Source organism: Pelophylax lessonae (genome assembly GCF_965119305.1).
Source record: "Pelophylax lessonae genome assembly, chromosome: 1".
In the NCBI taxonomy this organism is placed as follows: Eukaryota; Metazoa; Chordata; class Amphibia; order Anura; family Ranidae; genus Pelophylax; species Pelophylax lessonae.
The window spans coordinates 389,667,138-389,692,023 of record NC_138768.1 but is presented as its reverse complement, the minus strand read 5'-3'; the positions used below and the strand labels follow the sequence as shown (position 1 = coordinate 389,692,023).

The 24,886-nt window shown below is 42.3% G+C and overlaps 1 protein-coding gene across 8 annotated transcripts in view; it reads left to right on the top strand.

Moving 5' to 3' along the window:
- Positions 1-24,886, top strand: part of MPDZ (multiple PDZ domain crumbs cell polarity complex component) — a 334,396-nt gene that overhangs the window by 45,155 nt on the left and 264,355 nt on the right. For 7 of the 8 annotated variants that reach the window (XM_082263863.1, XM_082263860.1, XM_082263866.1 and 4 more), the window contains exons 4-5: positions 15,761-15,982; positions 18,448-18,587. In XM_082263863.1, coding sequence (XP_082119989.1) covers positions 15,761-15,982; positions 18,448-18,587 — 362 coding nt within the window. The remainder of the gene's footprint in view (positions 1-15,760; positions 15,983-18,447; positions 18,588-24,886) is intronic. The other variant, XM_082263865.1, reaches the window with a different exon arrangement.

The following is a 24,886-nucleotide window of genomic DNA, read 5'->3' as shown; positions in this document are numbered from 1 at the left end:
ATCGCCGAGTGGCCGGCGGACATCGGGTCCGCTGGTCACACGCGCGGGGGGGGGGTGCGTGACCGCGCGGGAGCGGGAGCGCGCCTCCGCGGGCGCACGCTCGCTCCCCAGACCCTCCCAGGCTAGTGACGTTAATTAACGTCACTCTGCCTGGCAGGGGCTGACCGCCGCAGTAAATCTACTTGCGGCGGTCGGCAAGCAGTTAAAAAGTGACACTCCCCATAAAACATAACAAGAGATTCACCATAGTGTAAAAACGTAGGGTGATTTATTATCAAAATATAAAATATTGCACTTTCAACAACATAGTAATCAAGAGCATAAAATTCAAGCCAGCTGGCTAAAGCAGCATCGCCCGTCCTTCCGGGATCCCAAAGAGCGCGTAGACGTCAGCATGAGTTCCCAGAAGGACGGCAACTGCGTTGTAAGTACAATATTTTATATTTTGATAATCACCCTACGATTTTACACCATGGCGAATTTTTTGTTATGTTTTATGGGGAGTGTCACTCTTTGAAAGGCTGCCAAGCTGGAATTATGGTTGGAGGTATGCAAGGAGAGTCCTTCCATTTACATACTCCTTTGGAGATAGAGGCCTCGGTTGGGATTTAACCCTCTGCGCTGTGGACCCATTGAGGTCTATATTTCTGGTAAGCAGGTCATCTGTCTTGGTGTTGGATATCACAACTGGTGGAAGATTTTTTTTCTCACAGGGGATATGTATTGATTAAATGGTTGGAGACCTACGTGGTTAATATTTGTTGGACTTGCACAGGTGTTCACATTAATTATGCAAATGGGATAACATTTTGTTTTTTTTTAAATGCCAATAATCATGTTGTTTTATAAATGTCATAAACTATGGTTTTATGTCACTACATTTTAACCTATGCTATTATCGCTTTTATTTTTTGCATATAGCGCAACTTATTCTTTTATATTGTTTGTTTATAATTGGTTTATATTTCACTTTTGAGGGTCTGCTCTGAACTGTACACTATAGCGCAGCTTTGTTTTCCTGTATTAAGTAATAAACATTTGCCAAGTTCTTTTAATTGGTATGCCGGTCAGTGCCTTTTGTCCTGCATTGCCCTTTCATGTTCTTTTCACCGTACTGCCATTGTTTGTTGGATAAATTTGATCTGTTTTTCACAATTGTTTATCCCGAAATAAAAATATAAAACCCTGTGATTTGATCGCATGCAAATGCCAAATTAAGTGGGACAGTAGTCAAAGTTCTTTGCAACTCATAACCAAAGGTTTAAGACATGTATGGAAAGCCATTCTTTGAATTAAGCATACCGTTGGATATAATTGCAATGCAAGCTATGTTATCACTCTTTTATTTTAGATTATTACCCTCAGTGGTTCTCTGTAACTGTCAAATAAAATGAAAACTTCTGAAGACTGCATAATGCGAACAAACTTCAGCAAGCATTGTCAGAATTTTTAGAGTGCTTACAGTATCTCATGGCCTATGTAGTTTAGATTTTCTGCCACCTTGCTATGCACAGAGCTTAAGAATAAATAGCATGTAGCCTATGTTAAAATCTGTTGTTGGCACCTACTACATATATGTGATTTAGAGGTAGCAGTGTAGTAATGCTCTGTACCACTCGCCCATCTTACCACTCTACTCCGAAAGGGTATATGCTATTAAAACGATCTATGACCTTTAGAGCGTAACATTATTTTTGCTTCATTCTCTGTTGTGGCGGCATACATGCTTCTGACTACTATATATGAGTGTTAAAAACACCACAGCTTACCAAGCCTAGTAAATTTCTTTTTTTTTTTTTTTTTTTGAAAAGCTGATATTTTTTTAATTCAAAGCTGGGGTTTAATGTTCTGTCCTAAACCTCAATACCTGCCTGGCAGATTAAAGATGGACTCCTACAGGCTGCCAGAACAAAGCGCACCTTGCCTCCACCATATGCTGGCATGTCCCTCTTTGAAGATCTCTCAATGGCAACCTCCTAGAAAAGGAAGTAATTTGCACCTATTACCACAATTTTACGGGAGCACAACATCCAAAATAAATGGGGATTCCTGACCAAGCTCCTTGTTACATTTCAGAACCAACAAGTCACTTTCCTATCTCCCAAGGAGGGATTTTAACAAATACATAACTGGGGACTTGTGTTTACACCCCCTCCTGGTACTCCATGGCAAAAACTGCCTAACGGGATCTCCGTTCCATAGGATGTATCAGGCCATAGCTGAAATGGGGGCTCTCTCTTGTGAGCTGTGCTATATCTCTTTCATCTCCGTGATCTCACTTTAATGTCCGTCTTCTGCACACCTCTAACATTCAGAGAGTGTAGCTTCTTTTAATGTGTTCTCACACCCCAGGTAGATTGTGTGCACTGTCCTCAGTATCTACTGAACTAATGGTAATAGAAATCAGGAACATTTTTTAATACAAAGCTGCGGTTTAACATCATGTCCTAGATGTTAATGCATAACTTTTATCAGAGCAAAGAACCTCATGACTGTAATAAAAACTCTGTGTGTTACTTTACAGCAACCAGACAACATTTTCCATTTTTTCTCTTTTCATTTTCTCCTAGGATTTTTCTAGATTTTTGCTTTAAAAATTCTAAAATATGATCCAAGGTATATCTAAACTATATTAAGAAATACAGACTAGTCCTGTTATTTTTAGCAGCATTTTACATTGCCATGTCTGCTTTGTACAGTTTCACAGAGAATATGAAACCAATCAGTGTGCTACTAATACTATTGAGCAAGGACTGCAGCTGCACTAAAATAACAAATTCCACTTTTTCTAACTTAATCTGCATTTTTTTTTTTTTTTAACCCAAGGCCGCCAAAATCCAGAGAGCACCTTGCAGAATCAATAGCAGCATGCTTCCTGAGGCCTGTGCCACATAACTTTCCTCCTTAGCAGGTTTAGGGCCTCATGCATATGAACGGTGAAAAGCTAAAAATATGCCCAGAGTAAAGTTCCAGGCGCAAGTTGCAACTGGTGCTTTTTTAGTCATACTTCTCCTGTGGACCACAAGAATGCACTTTGTTCTGCACTTCTGTGTCCCAGATTCAGCCAACACTGGGATAAAGACTGCTGCCATCATGTCACAAAGCGGGTACAGGCTTTGCAGGGATCCCAACAACAGTCACCAGCTCTCTGCTCACTGAAAGCGGAAAAATGATCGATCAGTGGTCTTTGATTGCTCAGTTTTCTGTGTAGAGCTGGTGAGGGGACAACTGCAGCATCACTTCAATCCTGCAGCCTTCTTGGTGAGTATGTTTGTTTTTTTTTTTGTGAACCCATACTTCTCTTTTGAAACCCAACTCCAGGAAACTTGAAAATTATCTCTTGCAGTGGGGTTGTACCTATACTGCAAGGGAAAGCATTTTCTCCCCCGTGCTGCAGCAGACCTGACTTTATAAGGACCAGGGTCACGTAAGCGCTTTTTCTCTACCCTAGACTAAAAAAGCATTTAACCCTTGCAGTGCAAGCACAGCCCCAGTGCAAGGGATCATTTTCATTTTTGCTAGAGTTGAACTTTAAAGCAGGCTAATTGGAACAAAACGGGCAGAAGTACTGTAACTGCTGCACATCTCTGGACAGCTGTTACATAGAGGGTTGTGCTAAAGAATATGGTTGATAAGTGAGCTGGAAATTTTTGTTTTTCGACATGCATTGCCCTTCCATGCGCTCCCTGCTGCAAAGGCCAGTTATAAGTTGGGTGGTTTCTATTTGTTTGTGCTAAAGAATCTGTCAGTAAAATAGATTCAGCTTCCTAAATATAAAGCTTGGAATAATGTTCATCAATTAAAAAATACGGTTTATAAAATAAAATGTCTTTTTATTATTATTATTGGGACCAAGTTTTAGAAACCATTTATGGCAAAATCCAAAAAAACGTATATTTTTATCCTTTTCTCATAATTCATAGATATACATGACTGATTTGTATTTGTATAATTTTGAGATCCGTATGTTTTACTTTTATTTTCTTAACATACGATGCAATACACTAAACTATTTTCTGGTGTTTTTCCCATAGTATTTTTTTTACTATTCACTTATCTATGCTGGTAAACATATTCACAAGGGCCATTCAAATCCTTGTTGAGCTGAGTAAATAATCCATCTAAAGCTGACCTAACAGGAAACTTTATACTGGATTTATACTATTTTCCACAACCAGTGCAACAGATGAGAACATCTAGTGATTGTCCACTATTGAAATCAACAAATTGGCAATAAGTATTTTGAGGTGAACAAAAACATTGAGAACAGATATTTAAGAATAAAAATTACTATCAAGCTCCAAATAAAACACAGCAGTAATCTGTGCACCCCGCTCGCCCCCCCCCGAAACAGTATTGTCATCTGCTCTCCTTCACATGACCACCCCCCCCCCTTTTATACAGTAGTGTCTTCTATTTCCACATACCTGTGACCTGCTGTGCTTCACATAACCCCCACTGGTGTGTCCTGCACCCATCTTCGAGTCTTTTGCCCCCTTCCCATTAACCCCCTCCCCACAGAGTGTCCTGAGCCCCCTTCACATCACCCCTACTGTAGTGTCCTCTGCGCCCCCCCCCCCACTGTAGTGTTCTAGTGAAGTTAACTTTTCACATGAACAATCTGGTAAGTGGTTGCTAGGACTGGCCAGCTTCCTAGCAACCAATCACCTGCTAGTTAATGTGCACAGTTAACTCTGGCAGCTCCCGACCTTCATTCAGTGCTGTGATATATATGTAATGCTCTCTGCTCTATAGTGAGGGGGGCTGATGGGGAAAGGATTAGCAATGCAGGACTGTGTTCCTGATCTACTTGTTGGCTGCAGTCGACTGGTAGATTGTGATGGACAGCTTGCCGACCCCTGGGGTGCAGAATAGGTAAACGCCATCATGGTGGTTTTTTTTTTCTGGTCTGCTGCCTTTGGCAAGATTATCCTTTACTTCCTGTCCTGTAAACACAACAAAAAAGTAAAAGGAGATCTCTGCGAAGTAAGGTAAATCCTAGACAGCTGTGACAAGTATTCCCATCTGGACATTTTCCCTCTATTCCTGTCAACCCAAAAGTTTGGATTTTTTGTACACAGCTCATATTCCATATAAAAGTCTCTGCTAAAAAAATTGCTTCTGATAAAAAGCTATAGTCATGGTTTCTGCTGCTCTACGTTTTGTTATGTATACTATGATTCAAATGTTCAGTGGAGCCTCACATACCAGCCTACACATTCCGGCATCAATATTGCCAGATAAATTGATGTATTTTTATTGACTAAGTAAGAGGAATGTTAGAGATAAGCAAAGATCGGAATGCTAGTCTTAGAGCAGACGTTGTTCTCTGCAGTAGTTGTACAGGAAGCCTTTACTATTGGTGCTTCTCAGGCATTAACAGGAACTCTAGGCAGATATCAAAAGACCCAAATTAATAGAGCTCTATAATCATTAACCACTTGCTTACTGGGCACTTGTACCCCCTGCCTGCCCAGGCCAATTTTCAGCTTTCAATGCTGTTATACTTTAAATGACTATTGCGCTGCCATGCAACGCTGTACCCAAACAACATTTTTATAATTTTTTTTTTCACACAAATAGAGCTTTCTTTTGGTGGTATTTACTCACCACAAGGTTCTTAATTTTTTTGCTAAAGAAACAAAAAAAAGACCAAAAATTTTGAATTAAAAAAAAAAAAAAAACCCTTAAATATTTTGCAAACTGGTAATTTTTCTCCTTTACTGATATGCACTGATAGGCTGCATTGATGAGGCGGCACTGTTGGCCACTGATGAGGCATTGATGAGGCTGCACTGATAGGGTTCACTGATGGGCTCTGATAGGTGGCACTGATTGGCATTGATAGGTGGCAGTGGGGGGCACTGATAGTTGGCACTGCTTAACAGCACTGGTAGGCACAGATTGGGACTGATGTCCCTGTAACAGAAGCCGTTAACTGCTTTCTTTTATTCTCCTCACGCTGATCTGAAGAGAAAAAAAAGTAAATTCTTCTGTTTACTTCCAGGATCAGCTGTAATTGGATGACAGCTGATCACATAATAAAGGGCCGCTGTGATTGGTCCTTTACCCTGTTCTGTGATCAGCCGAGTCCGAATGACTTGACAATCACAGAGTGGGGCATGCAAGCAGCGTGATCAAGGGAGGACGTCTATTGACGCCCTCCGGGCACTGGATGCCCGCGGCCCCCTGTAGCCATCTTTCACCTATAGCGTGGGTGGAAAGTGGTTAATATGTTTTATACATGTAATTTTGATGGGCCTGATGCCTCTTGCAATCCCCATACAGTGGGGCTTGAGTCTTGGAGAAAGAATCAATCCAAGGAGCCAATCAGTTCGTGCTGACACAAAGCATGGTGATAGGATATACATACATCCACCTCTGTACACACACCTAATAATGTAAATAAAATAAATAAAAATGTGATCCTAATACATATGTCCGTCTGCTATAACTAATTTATTGGAATTATTCACACTTCCGATTGAATTAATTGCAATTCAGTTACATGCTGGGGTGAGTCCAGAATGACCTGAGCTATGATGAAGAAGGTTGAACAATGCTAGCCATCAGACTTAGAACATGGAGTGACAGGAAAATCTCTATTTTGTATTTAATTGACATATTCATTTTATATCTTGTATTTGTCCGGAGTTCTGCTTTCAAATATGTACTGCAAGTATAAAATATGTGTGTACAGGCATAGAAGTATTAAGCTTGAGAGATTTTCATAATGTTCTGTGGAGAGAAACTCTTGTACATTTTTTTTTTTGGTAGCTGCTGAAGAGTTAAACTATCTAACAAAGTTTTATATATCTCCGGGACTTTCGCACTGAGATGTGCATTTGAGTTGCTGGATCTACTTATCTGCACTTCTTTAAAGGCTTCCTTAACACTAGTGCACAGTACCACTGTACCTTTGAATCGGTGAGGAGTAGAAAGATCAAAGTGTGTTGCTACGCCACATATCTTGTTTTTTTGTCTGCGTGCTGAGAAGACCAAAGGAACATACAGTATCTCACAAAAGCGAGTAAACCCCTCACATGTTTGTAAATATTTTATTATATCTTTTCATGTGACCACACTGAAGAAATTACACTTTTCTACAATGTAAAGTAGTTACTGTACACCTTGAATAACTGTGTAAATTTGCTGTCCCCTCAAAATAACTCAACACACAGCCATTAATGTCTAAACTGCTGGCAACAAAACACCCCTAATTGAAAATGTCCAAATTGGGCCCAATTAGCCATTTTCCCTCCCCGGTGTCATGTGACTCATTAGTGTTACAAGGGTTCAGGTGTGAATGAGGAATAAGTGTGTTAAATGTGGTGTTATCGCTCTCACTCTCTCATACTGGTCACTGGAAGTTCAACATGGCACCTCATGGCAAAGAACTCGCTGAGGATCTGAAAAAAATAATTGTTGCTCTACATAAAGATGGCCTAGGCTATAAGAAGATTGCCAAGACCCTGAAACTGAGCTGCAGCACAGTGGCCAAGACCATGCAGCTGTTTAACAGGACAGGTTCCACTCAGAACATGCCTCGCCAACGTCATATTCAGAGGTTGTCTTTGGGAAATAGACCTATGAGTGCTGCCAGCATTGCTGCAGAGGTTGAAGGGGTTGGAGGTCAGCCGGTCAGTGCTCAGACCATAGGCCGCACACTGCATCAAATTGGTCTGCATGGCTGTCATCCCAGAAGGAAGCTTCTTCTGAAGATGATGCACAAGAAAGCCCACAAACAGTTTGCTGAAGACAAGAAGACTAAGGACATGGATTACTGGAACCATGTCCTGTGGTCTGATGGGACCAAGATAAACCTATTTGGTTCAGATGGTGCCAAGCGTGTGTGGCCGCAACCAGGTGAGGAGTACAAAGAAAAGTGTGTCTTGTCTACAGTCAAGCATAGTGGTGGGATTGTCATGGTGTGGGGCTGCATGAGTGCTGCCGGCACTGAGGAGCTACAGTTCATTGAGGGAACCTTCAATGCCAACATGTACTGTGACATACTGAAGCAGAGCATGATCCCCTCCCTTCGCAGGGCAGTATTCCAACATGATAACGACCCCAAACACACCTTCAGGACGACCACTGCCTTGCTAAAGAAGCTGAAGGTAAAATTGATGGACTGGCCAAGCATGTCTCCAGACCTAAACCCTATTGAGCATCTGTGGGGCATGTTCAAACAGAAGGTGGATGAGCAGAAGGTCTCTTAACATCTGCCATCTCCGTGATGTCATCATGAAGGAGTGGAAGGGGACTCCAGGTGCAACCTGTGAAGCTCTGGTGAACTCCATGCCCAAGAGGGTTAAGTAAGTGCTTAAAAACAATTGTGGCCACACAAAATATTGACACTTTGGGCCCAATCAGGACGTTTTAACTTAGGGATGTACTCAATTTTGTTGCCAGCGGTTTAGACAATTAATGGCTGTGTGTTTGAGTTATTTTGAGGGGACAGCAAATTTACACTGCTATACAAGCTGTACACTTACTACATTACATTGTAGCAAAGTGTCATTTCTTCAGTGTTGTCACATGAAAAGATATTCTAAAACTATTTACAAAAATGTGAGCGGTGTACTCACTTTTTTGAGATACTGTATCCTATGTAAGCTCTGAGGCACTCTAGTTGGTGCTTGTACAGGGGTAACTCCTGCATGACTTCACTGGGCTGATCATTAGTGCTGTCATATGATCCCCTGTACCTGGAAGTACCAGATATTTTTTTTGCTGTGGTAGCTAAACAGAGCACCATGTTAGTGAAGGAAAGGTGAATATATACTCTTTGCAAGGGGGCATTGAAGCTAAACTCCAACTTTCTTTTCACCAGACCTAAATAGAATGATCAGTCCCAGCATAGATCATACCTCTATACTATGTTGCTTTGATGTCTGCAGATCTGATATTCTGGGCTTTAGTTGTGGCTTTCACCCATGTGACATTCTGTATAGTCTGAGGTAGACAGGAATGCCCTCCATAGCCACTTCCAGCTCCATCTCTAGGCTAGAACACACCCTTCTGTAGTCTTAGACTCTGCAAATGATGTAACTTCCTTCACAGCTCTGATGGTGGGTGGGACAAATACATCGTAATTGGCATTCAGTCCCTACAGGAAGAGTCCAAACCTCCCAAGTCCCTCCTCACAGATCACAGCTTTATTCAAAATCAAATAGTACATGCCTTCATATACAGCCTGTTCTGATAGCTAGCTGTGCTGCTGCTTTGAGGGATAAATAGACAGCCCTGCTACACACAGCACCACATGCAATGCTTTTTCTTGTAGATTGCCCTGCGTTTGGAAATGTTTAATTTTTCTGACAAAAGTTCCACTTCCTGCTTCTTTCCTATTCACTGCAGTGAGGAATGGAGTGTGGGTGGGGATAACATCCTTCCCCAATCACCACCCACATGAAGGCTCAGAAATACCACAATAACCCTTAGACCTACCCACATCAACTCCCCACAGCTGCTACAAATTACTCCTATAGTCTTCCCTGAAACTACAGAGGCCCAAAGGATCATGGGACATGTAGTATCAGGACTGGTAAAGGAATAAAAAAGGCAGAGAACTTTGAAATACAGCCAGGAGGAGGAGGAGTTACATCAGACCCACAAAACCTGCTGTATACAGCTAAATTTGGTAAAATATAGAGAAACTGACACTGGGATTTTGATTCATTCACAATGCATCTGTTGTTTTGGGGAGAAAAAGCTGGAGTTCTTTAACTACTTCCCGCCCGCCCTATAGGCGATTGACGGCGGGAAAGTGGTTGCATTATCCTGACCGGACGTCATATGACAGTGGCAGGATAATGCACTCTGTGCGCCCCCGGTGATGGCGACGATCGGTGATGCAGCGTGTCACTCTGACGTAGGCTCTTTTCCATGTGACCAGCTGTGTCCAATCACAGCTGGTCACATAGTACACAGGAAGAGCCGTTTATCGGCTTTCCTTAGCCCATCTGCAGCTCTCCTGACAGGGAGGGGTCTGCACTGGTAATCAGATCATTAATTACCAGTGCAGACCCTGGGGGGGTGCCAATAGAACCACCAGGGATGCCCTCCATGGCCACCAGGGATGGCAATCAGGGCTCAGGGAGCCTGCCAGTGCCCTCCCCATCAGTGCTGCCCACCAGTGCCCATCATTGCCATCTATCAGTGCCGCCCACCGGTGCCCATTATTGTCCACCAGTGCTGCCTATCAGTACCCATTAGTGCCCATCAATGCCGCCTATCAGTGCCACCTATCAGTGCCCTTCAATGCTGCATATCAGTGGTACATATCAGTGCTGCCCCATCACTGCCTCCTCATCAGTGCCTGTCAGTGCAGCCTCATCAGTGCAGGAAAAAAACGTATCTATTTACAAAATTGTATAACGTAAACAAAAATACTTTTTTTTTTTTTTTCAAACTTTTAGGTCATTTTTTTTATTTGTTTAGCAAAAAAGAAAAACCTTGCGGTGATAAAATACCACCAAAAGAAAGCTCTATTTGTGGTAAAAAAATGACAAACATTTGGTTTAGGTACAGTGTTGTTTTGTCATTCAAAATGCAACAGCGCTAAAAGCTGAAAATTGGCCTGGGCAGGAAAGGGGTGAAAGTGCCCTGTATTGAAGTGGTTAAAGCTGATTTGTTGCTTTGCCATTGCAGTGTGTGTTAAAGTAGTTGTAAACCTCAGACATGAAATAAATACAAAGCATATCCCTCTATAGTGTGTACCTGTCATAATCCAAAGCTTAAAAAGTGTAATTTCTGTCTGCTGCTTTGTTCCTCTGCTATTAGCATGAATCGCTTCTGACAACAAAAGAAAAATAGTGACAGGAAAGGGACCTGCAGCTGATTGACAGCCTCAGCTCTGTTCCTATGTGCTGTGTGAAGGGGGGTGTGCTAATTCCTTCCAATCAGTCCTCAGATCTCTTTACTGAGGTACCTTCAGCTCATGCCTCCTGCTTTTTAGAGTGGAGAGATCCTGTATAAATTCTGCACTTTGAATGGAGTTAGGGGAAAGATGGGTGCACTGTAGTGATGATGGGATGGACATGTTAAGCAACAATACTCAGTTAGACCGTGGCATTTAAACAATGCTAAATTGGTACTAAGGGCCCAAAGTGTGTCAAGAAAATATCCCCAACACCAATACACCACCACCAGCCTGAGCTGTCGGTACAAGGCAGGATGGATCCATGCTTTTGTGTTCTTTACGTGAAATTCTGACCCTACCCCAGCTGAAATCGAGACTCCTCAGATCAGGCAAAGTTTTTCCAATCTGCTGTTGTCCAATTTTGGTGAGCGTGTGCGAATTGTAGCCTCAGTCTCCTATTCTTAGCTGACAGGAGTGGCACCCAGTGTGGTCTTCTGCTGCTGTGCTGTAGCCCATCTGCTTCAAGGTGTTGTGCGTTCAGAGATGGTATTTTGCATACCTTTGTGGTAACGAGTGGTTATTTGAGTTACTGATGCTTTCTATCATCTCAAATCAGTCACACTGGCTGGTCTAAGTCCCCTAAATCTTCTTTCTTCCCCATTCTGATGGTCTGTTTGAACTTCAGCAAGTCGTCTTTACCACGTCCTGATGCCTAAATGCATTCATTTGCTGCTATGTGATTGGCCTTAACAAGCAATTGAACAGGCGTACCTAATAAAGTGGTCGGTGAGTCGGTAGTGCCATCAATTTACTCAGCCCTTTACATATACATATGTACTGTGTAAACTAGCATCAATGGTAGAGCATTAAAGGACACCGCCACTAGCTTGTCTTCCTTTTTAAGGGCTTTTCTTGCCCATTTTTATTAAAGTTCAGAAACACAAACCTAGGTTTCCCTCGCAGGGGTTTTCAGCATTTCTTCTCCTTCAACGGAAACAACATTTAGCCCTCCTGGCTTGTACTTGCAGCATTGCTACTCTGGCCTTACGCTCCAGGCCCTTGTCTGTCTCCTACAGACTGTTCGTTTACCAACTGGGGGCACATAGATTACCGCCTCGTGCTGCACTGACTCCCACGTGGAGCCCTCCTGACTCCTGGGCCAGACCTCCTGTCTGCAGGGGTGGAGCCCAGAACCATAGTCAGGTCATTACTAAAAGGCCAGCACAGACCTTACCAATTGGTATGCTGGCTATTCTGAATACCTGGACCCAGGATTGGAGATTTCATCTCACCTATATCATTTAAGAAATCTCTAGGCTCCAGGTCCCAAAATGGACTTTAGAAAACACTAAGGAAACTGAAAAGCTAGTTTCCTCTTCATGTCACAAGCTCCCTGGAGCCCCTCAACCCATCTAGTTGAGAATTCTAGGTCAAAGTTGCTTTCTAGACCCTGGCAGGGCAACGCTCTGCTACAGTACATATGTACAGTGACATCAGTCACTGCCCCCAAGGAGCTTACAATCTAAGGTCCCTAACTCCCATTTATGCATACATATACTAGGGCCAATTTAGACAGGAGCCAGTTACCCTATCAGCATGTCTTTGGAGAGTGGGAGGAAACCAGGGGAAACCAACGCAGGCAGGGAAGAACATGCAAACTCCAGGCAGGTAGTGTCTTATTTGGGATTTGAACTGACAACCCTGTTACTGCTAGGCGGAAGTGCTAATCACTTAGCCACTGTGCTGCCCCACATAATATTTATGGTCTTTAGATGTTGTCTGTAACTTATGCATTTGTTATTAAGGGTACATAGAAAAATACCGTATTTTCCGGCGTATAAGACGACCGCCCTATTACATGATCTACCGGTAATACTTATACTTAGGTTACCTTGGAGATATTATACTCGGCGTATAAGACGACCTCCCATTTTTGGGGGATTTTTTTGAGGTTCAAAAGTAGTCTTATACGCCAGAAAATACAGTAATTATTTTGCTACTCTGTCTGGGACAACTTTTCTCAACCATTTTACCCTGGAGGAACCCTTGCAATAACTTTTAATTTCTTTGGGAACCCCTGCTAAAACTCATCGGGGGTCAGTTTGAAAAACACCTCTTACAGTGGTGATGATTGGGAAGAATGTCCCCCACTGCAGTGGGGAGTCAAAATTTCCACTTTACAGATAATTAAAAAGACAACTGGTGTAATGTAACTGGCTCTGAAAAATGGCGTTGGCCTCAAAACTAAATAGACAACAAATGGGAGGTCAATTTGCCACAGCTCAAGGAACTCCATGTAACATCTGGAGGAAACGTAGGGTTCCATGGAATCCTGGTTGAGAATGGCTGATTTTTGACTGTTAAAGTTTTTATATAGGACAGAACACAGTTAAGTCTGTAGAACTGTTGTAATTATGGTATTGATATACTATTATTATAGTTGGCATATCGTCCTTTGGTGTTCATTTATCTTCCTTACTAAAGTTTCCATTGTACTGTTCAGTTGTTTGGACGAGTGAGGGGCCTTTAAACATATATTTAAAATGGAATTATGTGAGCAGGCAGGCTATTCATCACAGAAGAGACAATCTGGGGTTTATTTACTAAAGCTAGATAGTGCAAAATTAGTCACAATTCTGCAAAGAAACCAATCCGCTTCCAGGTTTTATTTCCAAAGCTTAAAGAGGAAGTAAACCCTCCTCTGACACTTTTACCTATAGGTAAGCCTATAATAAGGCTTACCTATAGGTACTGTAAATATCTCCTAAACATGTACCGTTTAGGAGATATTTACCTTACATGCAGCCAGTGACGTCACTGGCGCATGCGCTCTGAAGGAACGGCTGCTCGTGCCGTTTCTTCAGAGCCCCGTGCCGTGACTGTCGGCTCCCGCGGGAGTGACGTCACTGCGGCTCCGGCCAATCAGATGGCCGGATGCCGCGATCCCGGAAGACGGGCGACATGTCCATACAGGTGAGCGGGCGGCACGGCGGGGGCTCGTTCTAAGGTAAGTATTTCATAATGAGCTAGTATGCGATGCATACTAGCTCATTATGTGTTTCTCTTACAGGTTTCAAAAAAAAAAAGAAAAAAAAAGTTGTATGGGTTTACAACCTCTTTAATTGAACAAGCTGAGGTTGAAAGCTGATTGGTTTCTAGGCAGAATTATGACCAATTTTGCACTCCCTAGCTTTAGTAAATAAACCCCTCTGTGTCCAAGCTAAACTTACCTGCTTGTTTACAACCACCTTTACAATGTACATTTGGGTTGATTTACTACAGGCAAATAGACTGCTCCCAAAAAGTCCAAATTTAGGTGCTGCTCAGGTAGAGAGGTAATGTCCAACTAGACCCCTGTTAGTGCAGACAGGGAGCTTGCACTAGCTCCAAGCTGCAGCAATGTCTAAGGAAAAGGTTCAAAAGCCACACATCATGAAGCAGACCTATGTGCATGGAGTGAGATGAATGGCAGCCTCAGCCTAGACTACAAGCAGGCCACGCCCCCAACAAGTTTCACTCTGCCCCTTGGAGCTTAATCATGGGATTAAGCTTCAAGGGGTGGGATTAAACACGTTGGGGGCGTGGCCTGGCTGGAGTTAAGGCTGACGCTGCCATTCATCTCACTCCATGCACATGGGTCTGCTTCATAATGTGCAGTTTATGAACCTTTCCTTCGACAAATAGACGGTTCGCTTTGAAAATTTAGTTTTTTCAGGACTTGGTAAATGTGTTGAAGCTCTCTTGACTTGCAGCATGCGCAAGCAAAAATTCATTTTTTTTTTTTATTTTCCTTGCATGTGATTGTATTAAATCCACTTGGAAAGTGCACAGTCTAATTGTCTTTAGTAAATTAACCCCATTGAGTTACACATGCGCAGCTTGGGGTACGCTCTTGCTTGCGTGGGTCCTACATCTTGCCACGCTGGCCAGTTAAGATGGCCAAAAACCCAGGACCTAGAAGAAGCCAGGGAGAAGATCCCCGAGCAGGGGAAGGATGTCCTTAACCAGGCTAGCGGTAAACCCGAGCGTGACTCGGGGTAGGAATTTCCTGCTATTATCGGTATCCCCAAGTCACGCTCGGGGTGAATGTGCAGACAGCGCAGCGGAGTGTCTTACCTTATCCTGGCGATCCAGCGATGAGCTCTCATTGCTGTGACCGCCAGCCGAGATCTCCGCCGCTCGTCTATCGGTAGGAGGACTTCCTAGTTCCGTTCCCTGCAGCAGGAATGCTGCATGGGAGAGGAACTAGGGAGGGAATTTCAAAATTCAAAAAAAAAAAAACGTTGCACAAAACACAAACACATTTTATATTATATATATGCATATATATATATATATATATATATATGTATATGTATGTGTGTGTATATACCTATATACACACACATATATATATATAAAATTATATTATTGATTCGATTATAATTCATGCGTTATATATATATATATATATATATATATATATATATATACACACACACATATATATATAATATATAACGCATGAATTATAATCTAATCAATAATATAATTTTATTATATATATTATATATTCTATAATAAAATGATATTATTGATTCGATTATAATTCATGCGTTTGTGTTTCAAATTTATCACATCTGGGATGTCTACTAGAGTCTTGTTTTGGTCAGGTTTAAGTCAGTAATTACTAAGAATTGTAGGCCTATAATACATAACGCCAAATTTCCATGAAAAAAATTGTACCGCTTTTGGTACAGAATTCCTGACAGAATCATACCGCCAGGGAGGTTAATGTGAGCTCATTGGAGCACAGGTGAGTATTTTGCTTTAATTCCACTTTCATTCTGATTGAATAGAAGTTTGATCTATTATCTATTAAGTTTTCAGTGATCTGTATTGTTTTTGTTTTTTCAGGCTAATGTAATACCTTCTGGGTCATTAGTAACAGAGTTTGCCCAGATTTCGTCATATGCATCAAGTTCCCTTTCATCAGTGCAGAATGAGTCATGCTCATTGGCCCAACAAAATGGCAGTCAGTTTAGCTCTGAAGAAACTGTCGTACCTCCCATCTCACCACAGATCAATGGAAAAGCTGGCAGTGATGAATTTGATCAAATCATTAAGAAAATGGCACAGGTATGTGTTGTGAATACAGTCTTTTTCTTACTTAAAACGTATTAAAGCGGATTTAAACTCAAAAACAAAAGTGTATTACATTGCAGATTACCAGTCCTTCGATTTGGTGGATGCATTCAGTCTTTTTCAGGCTTCCCCCCCCCTTTTTTTTTCATCTGGTGATCCTGCCAATAAACCTTCTATTTTTCAATGTCCTTTAACCACTTTACGACCGCTCACATTGCTGCTACTGCGGCAATGTGGCTCGTTATCGTCCAGCGCCGTAGACCTACGTTGCTGGACTCCTCCCCTTGTGGGCGGCGCGCTCCCACTGTATTCAGTTACATCGGGAGTCGGGCCAGGGGAGGAGCGGCGGTGATCACCGCTGCTCTTCCCCGATCGTCGGGGATCGAGTGTGGAGATCTGCCCGCTTGTGTAAACAAAGCGGGCGGATCTCCTAAGTGACAGGCAGGGTCAGATTGCAGGATTCAGCATAGCTGAACCTGCGATCTGTCCCTGTGTCACATAGTCCCCTCCCCCCACACACGTCAGTAAGCACCAGGCATACATTAACCCCTTGATCACCAATAAAAAATTAACCCCTTCCCTGCCAGTGTCATTTTTACAGTAACAGTGCATATTTATAGCACTGATTACTGTAGTAATGTCCCTGGTACCCCCAAAAGTGTCAAAAATGTCAGTCAAGGGTCCGATCTGTCCGCTGCAATGTCGCAGTCCCGCAAAAAAAAAAAAATAGACTTCCATTATGTGAAGTCCCTGCAAGTCGCGCCAAAGTCGCGGTGCACAGGGGTGCACGCAACTTCACAGGTCGCCCCCTGAAGTCGGATCGCCTCAGTGTGAACCGGCTCTCAAAGTGTAAATAAATCTATCCATTTAATGGTTTTCCAAAACAGTTACATTCAAGGCTTACCATGAATGATAACGGTCAAAGTTGCATGTGCTCTCAACTGAATTGGTAAGCCATCAAGTGGCTGGGGACACAACTGATCACATGTGCAGGATGATAGCAAATGCAGATCAAGCATAGGCTAAGATGGCAGCTCTCTTGGCTGTAAAGTAGAGGAGGGTTTAATTCCGCTTTGAGGATTGGTAAACTGCAATATATTACATTTTTATTTGGGGTTTAATACTGCTTTACAGATTGCTGTTGAAAAATTGCTTTTGTTATTTAAAAAAAAAAATACAGCATTCTTTCTAAACTTGAACTTTTCATTTTTCCAGGGCTAGGAGCTGCATATACAGTATTTCACAAAAGTGAGTACACCCCTCACACTTTTGTAAATATTTTATTATATCTTTTCATGTGACAACACTGAAGAAATGACACTTTGCTACAATGTAAAGTAGTGAGTGTACAGCTTGTATAACAGTGTAAATTTGCTGTCCCCTCAAATAACTCAACACACAGCCATTAATGTCTAAACCACTGGCAACAAAGTGAGTACACCCCCTAAGTTAAAATAGCCATTTTCCCTCCTTGGTGTTATGTGACCCGTTAGTGTTACAAGGTCTCAGGTGTGAATGAGGAGCAGGTGTGTTAAATTTGGTGTTATCGCTCTCTCTCCCTCATACTGATCACTGGAATTTCAACATGGCACCTCATGGCAAAGACCTCTCTGAGGATTTAAAAAAAAAAATTGTTGCTCGTCTACATAAAGATAAGAAGTTTGCCAAGACCCTTAAACTGACCTGCAGCACGGTGGCCAAGACCATACAGCGGTTTAACAGGACACGTTCCTCCTCGGAACAGGCCTTGCCATGGTCGACCAAAGAAGTTGAGTGCACATGCTCAGTGTCATATCCAGAGGTTGACTTTGGGAAATAGACGTATGAGTGCTGCCAGCATTGCTGCAGAGGTTGAAGGGATGGGTTGTCAGCCTGTCAGTACTCTACGGCAGTGGTCCTCAACCCTGGTCCTCAGGGCCCACCAACAGGCCAGGTTTGCAAGATAACTGAAATTCATCCCAGGTGATATAATTTGCTGCTCAGTGATTGCAGTATTCTAGTCTGCATCTCCCCAAGGTAATACTTAAAATCTGGCCTGTTAGTGGGCCCTGAGGACTGGAGTTGAGGACCACTGCTCTACGCCACACACTGCCTCAAATTGGTCTGCATGGCTGTGTGTTGCGTTATTTTGAGGGGACAGCAAATTTACACTGTTATACAAGCTGTACACTCACTACTTTACATTGTAACAAAGTGTCATTTCTTCAGTGTTGTCACTTGAAAAGATATAATAAAATATTTGCAAAAATGTGAGGGGTGTACTCACTTTTATGGGATACTGTGTGTGCCTATATTATATGTGTATATGTATGTATATATTACAATTTAGCCTACTGTACATACAATGCTAAATATTTTAAGTGGTCTGCAGACTTTGGAACCAGTTACATTAACTATTATTTACAAAAGCAACTTCATTTGTTCAAGGTTATGTGTGTGTTTTTGAATCTTTGTTACAGGGTCGCCATATTGAAGTACTGGAGATGGTTAAACCTTCGAGTGGTGGTCTTGGTTTTAGTGTTGTGGGATTGAAAAGTGAAAATCGAGGGGAACTTGGAATATTTATTCAGGAAATACAGGAGGGCAGCATTGCACATAGGTAAATACCACTTTTATTTTAGTGCAAGCTTTACCATTTCGAAAATAATAAATGAATAAATAAATGTGTCCTGTGGCTGGAATGTTCTAATACAGTCTTGGCCATAGTTATACTCCTGCTCTTTAAAGCGGAGTTCCACCCAAAAGTGGAACTTCCGCTTTAGGGAGTCCTGACCCCCCGACATGCCACATTTGGCATGTCATTTTTTGGGGGGGGGGAGCGGGTACCTAGTTTTGACAGGTACCCGCTCCCACTTCCGCTCGGAGCGCCGCGGCGCCCTGAGCGGAAGTTCTCCTCTCCCCCTCCCTCCCTGCAATCTTCTGGGACACGTCAGAGGTCCCAGAAGATTGCCGGCCAATCACGGCGCGCAGAGCGACTCGCGCATGCGCAGTGGGTACCCGGCTGTGAAGCCGCAAACTGTAACAGCCGGGTGCCCACAGCAGTGATGCCGGCGCCGAGAGAGAGGATCGAGGCTTCCGGCGGCCGCATCGCTGGACCGTTGGACAGGTGAGTAAATGGCTGGAACTCCGCTTTAAATTAAAGCCGCTTCATTTTATCAGAATTCTGATTTAGAGCATTCTCACGACTTAGGTACACAACATGCCATACACTAAGTAAGATTTTGAAGGGAAATAAAAGCTACACAGATGTGGTTGTGAAAACATGACTCACTATCACTTGCTTATATGTTGTGTCTATTTGTTTTACCATTTTACCATACAAGAATTTGACAGTTGGCATTAAAGTGATACTAAACACACACTGTTTAATTTACACGGTCCCTTCCATTTCTGTATATGGATGATGGTACTGTAATTATTTTATTAAAAAAACAAAACATCTAAGTACCTTCTTCCTAATCGATCTACAGCTATCACATGACCCAGCTCTTTCTTAGCCTGTCTGCAGGGAATTATATGCAGGAGGAGCTTCTAGTCCTTTACTGCTGGTCATATGTTTAAAATAATAATAAAAAAACACAGCCTTTGGGATAAAGAGTAAAAATTAATAATTCATATCAATAAACTGTTTTAAATTGTTATACAAATATATAGAGGCGCATCTCAAAATATTTGAAAATCATCAAAAAGTTATTTCATTTCAATAATTCAATTCAAAGAAACTCATATTACTTAGATTCATTACACACAGAGTGATGAATTTGGCTTACAGCTAATGAAAAACCTAAAATTCAGTATCTCAGAAAATTTGAATATTACTTAAGACCAATAAAAAATAAAAAAAAGGATTTTTAATACAGAAATGTTGGCTTACTGAAAAGTATGTCTATGTACACTATAGTATGTACTCATAATTTGGTTTTGGCTCCTTTTGCATGCATTTCTGTATTAATGCGGCGTGGCATGGGGGCAATTAGCCTGTGGCACTGCTGAGGTGTTATCAAACCCCAGGTTTCTTTGATAATGGCTTTCAACTCGTCTGCATTGTTGGGTCTGGTGTCTCTCATTTTCCTCTTGACAATATCCCACAGATACTCTATGGGGCTTAGGTCAGGCGAGTTTGTTGGCCAATCGAGCACAGTGATACCATGATCTTTAGACCAGGTATTGGTACTTTTGGCAGTGTGGGCAGGTGCCAAGTCCTGCTGAAAAATGAAATCAGCATCTCCATAAAGCTGGTTGGAAGATGGAAGCATGAAGTGCTCTAGCATTTCCTGGAAGAGGGTGCACTTACTTTGGACTTGATAAAACACAGTGGGCCAACACCAGCAAATGACATGGCTCCCCAAATCTTTACTCACTGTGGAAACTTGACACTGGACCTCATGCAACTTGGATTCGTATTCAGTTGTAGACTCATACACTCTAATTGACTAATTAACTCAAAACACCTGTAAAGGTTTTCTGAGCCTTTAAACGGTCTCCCAGTTTGGTTCAGTAGGTTACCCAATCATGGGGAAGACTGCTGACTTGACAGTTGTCCAGACGACAGTCATTGACACCCTCCAGAAGGAGGGTAAGTCACAAATGCTGGCTATACAGAGTGCTGTATACAAGCATTAAAATGGAAAGTTGAGTGGAAGGAAAAAGTGTGGTAGAAAAAGGTACACAAACAACAGGGATACATGCAGCCTTGAGAGGATTGTGAAGCCAAGGCCATTCAAAAAATGTGGTTGAGATTCGCAAGGAGTGGACTACGGCTTGTGTCAGTGCTTCAGGAGCCACCACACACATGCATATCCAGAACATAGGCTACAACTGTCGCATTCCTTGTGCCAAGCCACTCCTGAACCAGAGACAACGTCAAAAGCCTCTTACCTGGGCTAAGGAGGAAAGGACTTTGAAGAAAACTCAAATGGCTGAAAGTGTATTTGCCATCATCCCTTCTTTGTAATTTGCAAATTGTTTCCTCTTTGGGTGGGATTCTTAAGGCAATTGAACAGCAATATATATTAAAAAATATCTTTTATTTTTCCACTTTAAAAAATAGAGCTATAAAAACAATTCATGACATTCATTGCATATACAAAAGCCTGTGACAACGTGACATAAGTCATGAAGGATGTTGAAATTGCATAGATAGTGGTATTCCCCAGCTACTCGTTGCCAGGTTCCATCATTGTTTGAAATTAACCCAAGATGGTTCCCACCAGGTGGGGCTATCCAACGTGTTTCAAACAAATATGAATATAATCTTCTTCGGGGATTTATAACCACTTTCTGTAACATAGAATAAATTGGATTTAGAAACAAACAAAAAATTATACATTTCACATCAGCTTGAGATTGCTTTACATTGTATGCTGACCTTAGCTATAGTGCTCCCAAGACCCAAAAAGAATGCCATGTTCTCACTGCAATACCATATTAACGCAATGCGGAACCGCTGGATACTAGTCCAAAAGGTTTTGAGACCCTAGCTGAAAAGGGGAAAAAGGCAGAGGAATATGGATTTTCAAAAAGTATTGCTTTTATAGATAAGGCATCTAGGACAAAAATAAAGCGCTAATACTTACGCAAAAAGTGCCCATATATTGCCAACCTTTTAATAAAAAGAAAAGGAATACATTCCTCTGTGTACCTCCCTCATAGATCGTTACAAAGGAGCTCTCAAAAAGCTCCACCTGTCTTCAACTAACATTGTGGATAGGGAAGATGGTGTCAAGTGCGGTCCCTGGCATCTCAACATATTGCGCGTGCCCGTTGTAATGACGTCATATGTCGCTACTTAAAAAAAACTACCAATCCCCTGCATAACAACATTCGGAGACCAGTGAGCGCCATATTGGAGACTGAAAGACCGCCGACACAGGATCTCCAGTGCTTGAGAAACGGGATAGCGTCCCGAGGTCTGGAGTTTTAGGTAAATAAACCTGGTTTGTAGTAGTTTGTTAGGCAGACGAATATGCATTTATGGATGTCCATATCACACCCCCCCTCCCCCCCTCAAAAAAATCGCAATAAGCGTATTTTGATTGGTTTGCGCAAAAGTTATTGCGTTTACCAACTAAGGGAAAGATTTTTGTCATTTTTGTTGTTTTTTTTTAACGAGTTATGGTGGCGATCTGCGAGGACTGAGGACAGATCGGACCCTTGACTGACATTTTTTACACTTTTGGGGTTCCCAGTGACATTACTACAGTAATCAGTGCTATAAATATGCACTGTTACTGTAAAAATGACACTGGCAGGGAAGGGGTTAACTTTATTGAGAAGGAGGGGTTAAGTGTGTCCCTAGGGGTGTGTTTCTAACTGTAAAGGGGCGTTTCTTTTCGTGTAACAATAGAGAAATGCGATTCTGCATAGCAGTAAGGTATGATCTCGGTCATTACACAGGGGAGAATGGCAGGCAGCATGGTTTACATCAGCCGCCTGCCTTTCTCCCTCTCCACCCGTCGATAGCGAGTGACCGGCGGACATCGGGTCCGTCGGTCACACGCACGGACATGTTAGGGAGCGAGCGGGGAAGGGATCGCCCCCTAGAGCCTCACAGGCGAGCGACGTAGATCTACGTCACTTTGCCTGTGAGGGGCTGACCGCCGACGTAGATAGTCGTGCGGCGGTCGGCAAGTGGTTAAAAGGTTAGCAATACACGAGCACTTTTTGTTTATTAGCGCTTTACCTATTTTTGTCCTAGATGCCTTTACTATAAGGGCAATATTTTTTGAAAATCCATATTCCTCTAAATTAGTTGCCTTATTCCCCTTTTTCAGCTAGGGTGTCAAAACCTTTTGGACTAGTATCCAACAGTCCCGCATAGCGTTAACATGGCATTGCAGTGAGAAAATGGCACTCTTTTTGGGTCTTGGGAGCACTATAGCTAAGGTCAACATACAATGTATAGTAATCTCAAGCTAATGTAAATTTATAATTTTTTGTTTGTTTCTAAATCTAGTTTATTCTATGTTACAGAAAGTGGTTATAAATCCCAGAAGAAGATTTTATTCATATTTGTTTGAAATGCGTTGGATACTCCCACCTACTGGGAACTATCTCTGGTTATTTTCAAACAATGATGGAACCTGGCAACAAGTAGCTGGGGAATACTACTATCTATGCAGTTTCAACATCCTACATGACCTATATCATGGTGTCACAGGCTTTTGTATATACAATGAACGTAATGAATTGTTTTTATAGCTCTATTTTTTTTAAAGTGGAAAAAAATATATATTTTTGACTATATAGTGTTGTTCAATTGACTTAAAAATCCCACCCAAAGAGGAGACAATTTGCAAATTAGGAGGAAAGGGACTGGACTGTTGCTCAGTGGTCCAAAGTCCACTTTTCAGATGAAAGTAAATTTTGCATTTCATTTGGAAATCGAGGTCCAAGATTCTGAAAGTAAGAGTGGAAAGGCATCAAATCCAAGTTTTGCAGGAGGTCCAGTGTGGAGAGGCATAAAATCCAAGTTGCATGAGGTCCAGTGTGAAGTTTCTACAGTAAGTGAAGATTTGGGGAGCCATTTCATCTGCTGGTGTTGGCCCACTGTGTTTTATAAAGTCCAAAGTCAGTGCAGCCCTCTGCCAGGAAATGCTAGAGCACTTCATGCTTCCATCTTCCAACCAGCTTTATGGAGATGCTGATTTATTTTCCAGCTGGACTTGGCACCTGCCCACACTGCCAAAAGTACCAATACCTGGTTTAATGATCATGGTATCACTGTGCTTGATTGGCCAGCAAACTCACCTGACCTAAAACCCATAGAGAATCTGTGGGATATTGTCAAGAGGAAGATGAAACACCAGACCCAACAATGGAGATGAGCTGAATGCCACTATCAAAGAAACCTGGGCTTCCATAATACCTCAGGCTGATTGCCTGCATGCCACGCCGCATTGATGCAGTAATTCATGCAAAAGCAGCTCCAACCAAATATTGAGTGTACATGGACATACTTTTCAGTAAGTCAACATTTCTGTATTAAAAGTCCTTTTTTTTTTTAATTGGTCTTGTGTAATATTCAAATTTTCTAAGATACTGAATTTTGGGTTTTCACTAGCTGTAAGCAATAATCATCAAAATTAAAAGTAAGAAATGCTTGAAATATATCTCTCTGTGTGTAATGACTCTTTGTAGTATGAGTTTTACTCTTTGAATTGAATTACTGAAATTACCTTTTCTAATTCTAATTTTCTTTTGCATTCATCGACAGACACACCACTCCATAGATCGTAGATAGTAGACTACTAGGTTATATTGCCTCCACCAGGAGTAGGACTAGGCAGAACAAAAAACACTCGGCTACACCCATGGGCCGTTCTCAGCTGGTATATACCCCCCTCTCTGCTCTAGGTTTTTAGTTTTATTCTGTCTAGTCAGGAGTAAGGACCTAGGCTCCCTGCTGGGATCTCTTGGTCCTAGCAATTTTTTTCTCCTTCCTTACATCTTTTTTGCTTTTTTCTTGGGAGATCTACATTCAACTGCCGGGCTGGGTGACGGGCTGGATAATCTAGATCCAGTGGTCCCGCCAGCCCAGCCAATGATCGCATGCAGACCGCAGCTATGCGCTAGGTTGGCCGTGACATAGCCTCACAGACAGAGGCTGGCTCGAATCGCATCAGTCCCTGTGCCAACAGCTCCCCCTACTTCGGTGGCAAAGAATTCTGTCTTGAGCGTCACCTGCACCACGGAATGGTAAGTACAGTCCCTCCTCTCCCCTTTTGGCTGTTTGGGATGGACACGGGTACCCTCCCTGGGTGGTCAGACCTGCTTGCGGGTTCCCTCCTCCCATCCTAATGTTCCTCGGTTGAGTGGACTTAAGGCCCCTCCCCCCTGCGGACTGGTGGGGGTCCCAGGGCAGGTCTCCCCCTTCTGTAAGGTTTTGGGGTGGTGTGT